This window comes from Chinchilla lanigera, unplaced genomic scaffold (genome assembly GCF_000276665.1).
Source record: "Chinchilla lanigera isolate Chin_1 unplaced genomic scaffold, ChiLan1.0 scaffold00112, whole genome shotgun sequence".
Taxonomy (NCBI): Eukaryota; Metazoa; Chordata; class Mammalia; order Rodentia; family Chinchillidae; genus Chinchilla; species Chinchilla lanigera.
In genome coordinates, this window is record NW_004955513.1 from 362,558 (window position 1) to 372,380 (window position 9,823).

The window sequence follows — 9,823 nt, forward strand, 5'->3', positions numbered from 1 at the left end:
AAAAAAAAAAAAAAAAAAAAAAAAGAAGAGACACTCACTCTGGGGACCCAGCTGGGTGACTGTGGCGCCAGGTTGGGGGCAGAGCCAAATACACCCAGGACCCTGGCCTCTTGTAAGGCCAAGCACCAGTGCGGCACCCGCTGAGCACCTCCAGGGCTGTGCCCGTCCCTCAAGGGATAGGCAGATCTGGGATGCCAGTGACGGCGGGTGACAGGGAGGGTGGGAGTCGGTGCTGCCTGTCCCGGCTGATGGGGCCCTGGGGCGGGTGTGGAGGAGGGGGGAGGCAGCTGTCTGCTTCTCCTTGCCCCCTCAGTGCCCCCCAGCATCCGGGAGGATGGGCGCAAGGGTGACTTGTCAGGCGTGGCTGGGCAGCCGCTTTCTCTGGAGTGTGATGCAAATGGCTTTCCAACCCCTGAGGTCGTGTGGCTCAAGGACGGGCAGCCGGTGGGTGTCCCCTGGGCTGGGCTGGGGACAGGCGTCTAGAAGGGGTGTGCCAAGGTGGGGTTCGAGGTGTGACTACGTCTTTGGGCAGTGGGGGGCGTGGTCCTGGGGTGAATCCCGGGGCCTTCCCGGTGGCGAGCCCGGCACCATTGCGGGTGTCTGAGGTCCTTGGCTGCAGTGGCCTCAGTTTCCTCATTGCTAACGGTCACTGGCTCTCTCTGGCCTCTCCCGCCCAGATCCCTGAGGCCGGCAGCCACCGCCTCCTCCACGGGGGCCGGACCCTCCACTTCCCCAGGACCGAGGAGGCCAATTCGGGCCTCTACTCCTGCCGGGCGGAGAACCAGGCGGGGAGCGCCCAGAGGGACATCCATCTCCTGGTGCTCAGTGAGTGAGCCGGGCGCACGCCTGTGTGGCTGCCCAGAGGGGCTGTGGCAGACCCGTCCTTGTCCTCCCGGGGCCTCCAGGGCAGGGGACACACTAGACAGACCACGACACAAGGCAGGGCAGGGCAGGGCAGGCTCCCGAGAACTGTAGGCCGGGGGCCCATCTGGCTGGGGCTTGGGAAGCTTCCTGGGAGGACAGTGCTGGGGGGACCTGCACAGGCAAAGGCTCTGTGGCCAGCAGGGTCCTCAGGGTCTGAGCTCCGCACTCCTCTCGTCCCGCAGTCCCCCCATCCATGCTGGGGGCTCGGGCTGCCCAGGAGGTGCGAGGCCTGGCTGGTGCTGACATGGAGCTGGAGTGTCGGACCTCGGGGGTCCCCACGCCCCAGGTGGAGTGGACCAAGGACGGACAGTGAGTAGCTCTCTGATGCACACACAGGGCTAGAGCTGGATTGGGGCACACTCTGAGGGAGCCTGTAGGCCTGCGCAGGGTCTTCACATTGCTCAGCACCCCTAAAACAAACAAACAAAAAACCCACTGAATTATGTTATGGCGAAATTCTTGTCACCTACAATGGCCCAATTTAAAGCAACAGTTCAGTGGCCTCCGGTGCGCTTACAGCACTGTGCTGCCATGGTCACTGTCTACCTCCAGAGCATTTTATCACCCTGAAAGGAAGCTCCAGACCCGTCAGGGGCCGCTTCCCAGCCCCTTGTTCCTGCCCCAGGACCACCACCTGCCCGCCTCCTGTCTCCGCACATTTGCCTGCACTGGGCATCTCTCACAGAGTCAGACACCAGCTGGTCTTTTGTGCGGCTTCCTTCCCTTGGCAGAATGTTTTTGAGGGTCATCGTCATAGCAGGTGTCAGAATTTCAGTCCTTTCTGCAGCTAAATAATTGTTTCTCCTCGGATGGATAGCTGGCTGCTTCCACCTGGTGGTGGTGGGGGCATGGCCAGCTGGCCCTTTCGCGACCTGCGGTCCCCTTGGAGCTGCCTGTCCTACCTTCACTCAGCCAGAATGGCCCACCCCGCTTGACACCTCTCCAGGCCCGTCCTTCCGGGAGACCCTCACACGCAGCTCCAGGAGGACGGCCAGGTCCTCAGGATCACCAGCAGTCACCTAGGGGACGAGGGGCGGTACCAGTGCATCGCTTTCAGCCCGGCGGGCCAGCAGACCAAGGATTTCCAGCTCCATGTCCACTGTGAGACCCGACCCCTTCCAGGCCACCAGCTGCTTGTGATGCTTCCTGTCCGCTGCCACTGCCGGGGAAGGGGGGCGATGAGGACAGACATGGGGGCCCCAGGGACGAGTCCCCTGTCTGGGAAAACCAGCTGGGGGCTGGAAGGCCAGAGGCTTTCCAGATTTCTTTACACTGAAGAGGTATTTATGATCCAAACCGTAAGTGGAAAGCAGGCGGCACGTGCCATCCACGCAAAGCGAATAGAGCCAGAGAGGCCGGGAGCCCATCCTCACAGTGTGCCCTGGACAGGGCACTAGCCCGTGCCTGCCGCTGTGCTGGCGGGGAGCCTAGAGAGGGCCTGAAAGCTTAGGGACACACTGGCCCCCAAGAGTCTTAGGTTGTGGGGTGTAGCGTCATCCCACACCATGCCCACCTGACCCCCGAAATCATCCTGGGTACCAGTGGTGGGTGGTACCCCCTTCCCGGGGGGAGCCTTGATCTAGTCCAGCCCCTCATTCCACAGATGGGGAGACTGAGGCCCTGAGAGGGGACGGGTCCTACCCCGGGTCATACAGTGAGTTAGGGGCAGCGCGGGTCCCCGTGCCCCCGGTGGTGACTGGACCTGCTTCCCCCTCCAGCCTCTCCCGAGCTGGCCTGGCTCCCCGTGCTGATACCGCGCTCTCTCCATGCCCCGTGCCTTCCTGTCCCCACAGGGGAGCCCGTGATACGTGCTTGTGGCCCAAGGGCACGTGCATGCTTCCCTGGGGGAGGACGCCGGCCGCCCGTGAGGGCACCTGTGATCCCCCACCTGCTGTGTCCTTCTCAGCACCCCCTACCATCTGGGGCTCCAATGAGACGGGCGAGGTGGCCGCCATGGAGGGACACCCGGTGCGGCTCCTCTGCGAGGCCCGAGGGGCCCCCACCCCCGACATCACCTGGTTCAAGGACGGGGCCCCGCTCCCCGCCAGCACCGAGGTGGTCTACGCCAGGGGCGGCCGGCAGCTGCAGCTGGGACGGGCCCAGGGATCAGACGCCGGCATCTACACCTGCAAGGCCAGCAACCCTGTGGGCGTCATGGAGAAGGCCACCCGGCTGGCGGTTTATGGTGAGCGTGTGCGGGTCATCTGGCTGGGCATCGGGAGGGATGCCAGCCCCAGGAGGCCGCCACCTGTCTCCAGAGGTCAGTGCAGGGGCAACTGGGAAATGGAACCAAAGGGTCCTTGGGAGAGAGGGGTTGCCCAGCCCCTCTAGCGTCCCTCATGCAGGTGGGGAGACTGAGGCCCAGCACAGGCACTGTCTGGGGGTGCATGGCAGGGCTGAGTCTACACTCCAGGCCTTCCCCGGTTTGGGGCTTTTTGCTAAGCTGACCTCAATACCTGGGATAATCAATCGCTCAGGGTGCATTGCTGCCCTGAGCTGGGCTCCAGGGACTGTGCGACACAGGCTGGTAACAGGACTTGGTCTCACGTCCCCGTGGAAAGATGAGCATGGGGAGGCTCCGGGGCCGGGAAGCTCCCACCGTGGGAAGGCGATGGCGTGGTCAGCACGGGAGGGAGTGGTCCACAGCCCCTGCTGGTGACCTCAGTGTCACCTGATCCTCAGGGATGGGCTCTCGGGACATCGGAGGAGCCTGGGGGAAGATGGGCCTGGGTGGTATGAGCAGGCCCCTGGGAAGTTGGGAGTGGCGTGCAGTCTAGTGGGGACCACCCTGGTCCCTCATGAGGGGGCGGCTTGGGTGCTGTGGCCCCCGGATGCGAAGAAGCCCTCGGGTTCGTGGGCATCTCTGAGCCTCGGCCCAGCTTATTTGGGGTCTGAGGGTCCGTGGAAATGAAATGTGCGTGTGTGTGTGTGTGTGTGTTTGTGTAATGTGTGTGCGTGTGTGCGTGCGCACATGCCCATGCATTCCATATTCAAAGCACCTTCAGACCCAAACAGGGTTGAAATGCACCCCGACTCCCAATCCAAGATTTCCCCGAGTCCCTCGGCCATGGCGTCGCCAGCGCAGCCTTTGAGCCCCCAGAGAGCAAGAGCAAAGCTCCCCCTGCGGCTTGGCTGCGCTGGGCCCTGGGCACTGATCCAGTCCTGTCCCCTTGGCCACTACTGGTTGAGTCAGGAGCCCCCAGAACCACACCCGAGAGCCCCTGTGCCGGGTCCTGGGGGCGAGCGGGTGTTCTGCTCCTGATGAGCTCCGGGGGGCGCTGAGACAGAGGATGGGGGCATCCTTGGGGCAGGAGGGGCAGGGAGGCTCCAGGAGGAGGGCGTCTGAGCGGGGCAGAGCTGGTGTGGGGAGACTACAGGGCCCTGAGCACCCCTGCCTTCCTCCTAGTCTCACCCACCATCGAGGGTGCCAGCGGAGGGCCGTACGTGGTGCAGGCCGTGGCCGGGAGGCCCTTGGCACTGGAGTGTGCGGCCAGAGGCTTCCCGCCCCCCACCGTGTCCTGGCAGCACGAGGGGCTGCCGCTGGCCGAGAGCAACGGGACGTGGCTGGAGCCGGACGGCGCGCTGCGGCTGCGGAGCCTGGCGGAGGCATCCGGGGGCCTGTACAGCTGCGTGGCCAGCAGCCCCGCAGGCGAGGCCGTGCTGCAGTACGCCGTGGACGTGCAGGGTGAGCTGGCCCGAGGACAGCGGACCTCCTCGCACACCTGTTGGTCCCAGACTTTTGTCCCCTGTGGCGATGGAGGGTGGTGAAGTCCCCGGTGTCCCTGTCTTGCATGACATGGATGAGGGCACTGAGCTTCAGCAGGGAGGGGCTGAGTCCTGGGATCCAGAACCTGCTCCTGTCCTTGTCCTGGGGACAGGGGGCCCCGGCGGAGCATACCATTCTGCCTTCTGTCCACGGGGCGGACATTTGTTAAGCGCTGCAGGGCTGCATGGTAGAGCGCTTGCAGAGCACGTGTGAGGCTCTGGGTCTGATCCCAGCACCAAAAAGAGCAAGATTGTCCCCAGACCCAAAGCTGCCACGGACGCTGCCCCGTCCCCAGCTCTTCAGCCACTCCGCAGGGGCTCCCAGCTTCTCCTCCGTGCCAGCCCACAGGGGTGGAGAGAGAGCGGACGAAGCAGACAGGACCCTCGGGACACAACCTGGTGGGGGGCAACAGTAAACAAAGGGGCCCCTCACCCCACTTTGGCCATTTGTGGGGAGACTTGCTCAGCTCCAGCCGCCAGCAGCATGTCCTGCCCGCAGTGCCCCCACAGCTCCTGGTGGCTGAAGGCTTGGGCCAGGTGACCGCCATCGTGGGACAGCCCCTGGAGCTCCCGTGCAGGGCCTCGGGCTCCCCGGTGCCCGCCATCCAGTGCGTACAGGGCACAGGGCCGGGGCTGGGTGGGCAGAGTGCGAGCCGTGGGTGACGTGGGGAGGGAGCTGCTCCCCGTCCCCAGGTGTGGGAGCCAGGCTGCCCGGGAGGGACAGGAAGCTTCTTTGCCTGTCCAGGAACGGCCCTTCCCGGCCTCAGGCCAGCCTGTGCCCGGGCCCCACCCTAGGTGGTTGCAGAATGGCCGCCCTGCCGCGGAGCTGGCCGGAGTGCGGGTAGCTGCGCAGGGAACCACGCTGCACATTGACCGTGTGGAGCTGGGCCATGCCGGCCTCTTCGCCTGCCAGGCCACCAACGATGCGGGCACCGCAGGGGCCGAGGTGGAGGTGTCTGTGCATGGTGAGCCGTGGCCAGGACTTGGGGTGGTGGGCAGCCTGAAATGCCAGGCGAAGGGAGCCAGATGGCATCGTCAGGCCTGGGAGGGACGGGGGCCGTCTCCTCTGGGCGGTGAGCCGCACTGGATGTCTGAGTTCCCCAGAGACGTGGATGTGCGAGGCTGGTCTCCTCTCAGCCACGCAGCGTGCTTGTCATCTGCCCTGTCCAGCCCTCAGGCCCGCTCCCCTTCCTGGCCTCATTCCCCACCTACTCTCTTCCTGTGACCACACGAACCGCATGCAGTCCTTTAAATACACCAGCACCCTCTTCCGGTCTTGTGGCAGAGCCCACCCATCACCCACCACACTAGGGTGGTCATTCATCTCTGCTTCCTGCTCTATGAGCTCAAAACAACCAGCGCATGGTCACCTTGCTCTGCTGTGTTCAGGGGCTAGAACTGTGCTGGGCAGAGTAGGTGTTCATTCACATGTTGATGGACGGATGATGGATGGGTGGATGGGTGGATGGATGGATGGGTGGGTGGGTGAGCAGGTAGATGGATGAAAGATGAATGGATGGATGGATGATATATGTATGAGAGGTGGGTAAGCAGTAAGGACGAGGAAGATGGGTTGATGGTTAGATAGTCAAATGATAGTTAAATGAATGGGTGGGTGACCAGTGAGTGGTGGATGGATGGATAAATGTGGGTTGATGTGTCAGTGGGTGGATAGAAGGATGGGTGGTGGATGAATGGGTGGGTAGTTGAGTCAATGGATGGTGAGTAGATGGACAGGTAGGCAGATGGGAAGATGGATGAATGGAGGATGGATGATGGATGGGTGGATGGATGGAAGGGTGGGTGGATGGATGGAAGGGTGGAAGGGTGGGTGGATGGATGAGTGGGTGGATGATGGGTGAGTGGATGGATGGATGGGTGGGTGGGTGGACAGATAGGTGGATGGGTGGGTAGATGGATGGATGGATGGATGGATGGATGGATGGATGGATAGATGGGTGGGTGGATGGATGGGTGGACAGATAGGTAGGTGGATGGGTGGGTGGGTGGATGGATGGATGGGTAGACAGATGAATGGGTGGATGAGTAGATGGATGAATGGATGGATGGGTGAATGGATGATGGATGGGTGAGTGGGTGGATGATGGATGGTGGGTGGATGGGTAGATGGATGTGTGTATGTATGGATGAGTAGATGGATGGATGGATGGATGGATGGATGGATGGATGGATGGACGGATGGATGGGGGCATAGGTGGATGGGTAGATGGATGGATGAATGGATGATGGATGGGTGGATGGATAGATGGGTGGACGGATGGATGGATAAGTGGATGGATGGATGGGTGGGTGGGTGGACAGTGGGATGGGTGGATGGATGGATGGGTGAGTAGATAAGTGGGTGATGGATGGATGGATGATGGATGAATGGATGGATGGATGGGTGGACGGATGGATGGATGGGTAGGTGGATGGATGGATGGATGGGTGGTTGGATGAATGGATGGATGAGTAGTTGGGTGGATAGGTGGATGGATGGATGGATGGATGGATGGATGGAGAATGGGTGGGTAGGTGGATGGATGGATGGGTGGATGAGTAGTTGGATGGATGGATGGATGGGTGGACGGATGGATGGGTGGGTGGATGGATGGATGGATAGATGGATGGGTGGGTGGGTAGGTGGATGGGTGGATGGATGGATGGATGGATGGATGGATGGGTGGGTAGGTGGATGGGTGAATGGATGGATGGGTGGATGGATGATGGATGAGTGGGTGGATGGATGATGGATGGTGGATGCATAGGCACGAGGAGGGGTAGGAGATGGAAGGATTGTTGGAAGGTTGGAGGAATGGGTGGGTGATGAGTAGGTGGGTGGATGGATGGGAGAACTCCTAAGGGAACGGGCTCCTCTGCTGGCTCCCAGTCTGGAGCTCTTTTCTCTAAGCCAGGTGTTTGTGGGCAGAGTGTGGGGGAAAGCTAGGGATCAGACCTTGGTGGAGCCCTGCAAAGCCACCCTTTCACCCACAGATATCAGGGGGATTGCTGGGTACCCCCCGCACCGCACCTTAGCCTGACCCAGGCCCTCCCTCTCTCCCCCTCCCCAGAGCTCCCGTCCGTTGACATCATCGGGGGTGAGAACATCACAGCCCCTTTCCTGCAGTCTGTGACCCTCCAGTGTGTAGGGGCTGGCATGCCTCCCCCAAGCCTCCACTGGTGGAAGGATGGGGTGGCCCTGGCAACCTCAGGCGGGACCCTGCAGGTACATTTAGGAGCCCCAGGGTTGGTGGGGCAGCTGGGCACATGTGGAGGAGCCACTCTTCCCGGGTCCTGCTGGCCCTGTGCAGAGCCTTGGTGGTGTCGGGGGGGCAGACACATAGCCCTCCAAGCCTGGGACACTCCGGGCCCTGGGGTGTGGGGCCTGGAGAGAGGAGGGGGCCCTCCACCCCTTCCAGGTCCCAGGAACCGCAGCCGTCAGGGGGAGAAAACAGGGAGGGAATCATGCTGGAGATGAGAGGGGCGCTGGGACTCTGAGAGCTTGGCCCATAACTCCCAGCACTCTGCCTGCCCTGGGGTCCCCAGCCGCCTGACCACCCACCATGTCCCTGTACCGCTCTGACTGTGCCCAGCCTGGGCTCTGTGGCTCCCCGAATACACCCTGGCCCTCCTCCCCCAGATCGAGAAGGTGGACCTGAGGGACGAAGGCATCTACAGCTGCGTGGCCACGAACCTGGCTGGGGAGAGCAAGAGGGACGTGGCGGTCAAGGTCTTGGGTGAGGACGTGGCCGCGAGCAGGGCCCAAGGCCGGGGGTGGCGGGTAATCCCTGCGGGGCCCCGGGTGCTGGGGGCATGGTTGTAGAGGTTTGAAAGTCACAGTGTGAGCTCAACTTTGGAGGACGTGGCAGCCTGCGATAAAGCCTCAGCAGCCGCCTGTGGCTCCCAACCCCTTTGGGGGGCTGTGCCCAGCTTTGTGGCTGCCTTAGCTTGTTTGCTTCCTGTTGTGGGTCCATATACACCCTTGCGGGGGTGGGCAAGTCCCCGCCTGAGCACGGCCCTCCCCTGGATCGTGCTCTTGGCCTTGGGAGGACTGGCAAGGGGTATCGGAGTGGGCGGGATGAGAGACACCCACTGTCCCCGAGCTGGGTCTCTCCGTGTCTCTTCCCAGTGCCCCCCAGCATCGAGCCAGGCCCCACCAGCCAGGCGGTGCTGGAGAACGCATCCTTGACCTTGGAGTGCCTGGCCTCGGGGGTGCCTCCTCCCGGTAAGGTGCTCCCCTGGGGGAAAGCCCTTTCCAGCTGCCCCCTTAAACTCACCCAGCGAGCGCTGGGGATAAAGCTTTGCCCCGGGGCCTGGGGGCTCTGCTCAGTTTGCACTCCATAGGGCTGCACGGGGCTGGGGTGAGAAACAGTTCCCCCAGGTCCCCCACGTGTCATCTCTCTTCTCTGGAGCAGCTGCTGAGAAAGGGCTGGGTGCTTGGGGTGAGGCACGGGCACCAGGCATACGGGTAGCATGGGCTTGTCGGGGGAGGCCGTCCATGCCTCCCCTCCGAGCTCGAGCACTCCTGCTCCTGCCATTCCCACCCGCCACCCAGCAGTCCTGCCTCAAGCACCACTGCCTTGTCCTGCCCCGCTCCTTTCCCGAAGAACGCTGGCCTTCTCCGGCGTCTGCAAGCTTCTCGTGGGTGCCCCTGCTCCAGCAGGACTCCTTGCCTCCCTGCTTTCTCCTGCAGATGTCTCTTGGTTTAAGGGCCGCCAGCGCATCTCCGCCCAGACAGGGGTGACAGTCTCCGCTGACGGAAGAAGCCTCCGCATTGAGCGAGCCCGGCTTTCTGATGCTGGGAGCTACCGCTGTGTGGCTGCCAATGTAGCAGGCAACACAGAACTTCAGTTTGGCGTCCGGGTCCATGGTGAGCTGCCACAGGGCCCCTGGAACCCTTTTCCAAGAAGTTACTTACCCTTCCCTCCACTTGTCTATTACTCCGTCCATGCATCCATTCATTTTTAAACTCATCTAACACTCATCCACTTACCCATTTACTCACTCTTAGCCCACTTAGCCCTCCATTCAGTCATCCGGGCACCCACCCCTCCACCCCTCCACCATTCCATCCACCCATCCACCCACTCATCCATCCATCCACCCACCATCCATCCATCCACCCATCCATCCA

The 9,823-nt window shown here is 62.3% G+C and overlaps 1 protein-coding gene across 1 annotated transcript in view; it reads left to right on the forward strand.

The window, feature by feature from the left end:
- Hmcn2 (hemicentin 2) overlaps positions 1-9,823 on the forward strand; it is a gene marked incomplete in the record, with an annotated part of 130,718 nt that overhangs the window by 59,068 nt on the left and 61,827 nt on the right. Inside the window, 12 exon segments of the mRNA XM_013506721.1 lie at positions 314-444; positions 678-825; positions 1,107-1,233; positions 1,871-2,025; positions 2,831-3,109; positions 4,331-4,609; positions 5,189-5,297; positions 5,485-5,654; positions 7,761-7,915; positions 8,330-8,426; positions 8,819-8,914; positions 9,383-9,559. Of these exon segments, the coding sequence (XP_013362175.1) occupies positions 314-444; positions 678-825; positions 1,107-1,233; positions 1,871-2,025; positions 2,831-3,109; positions 4,331-4,609; positions 5,189-5,297; positions 5,485-5,654; positions 7,761-7,915; positions 8,330-8,426; positions 8,819-8,914; positions 9,383-9,559 (1,923 nt within the window).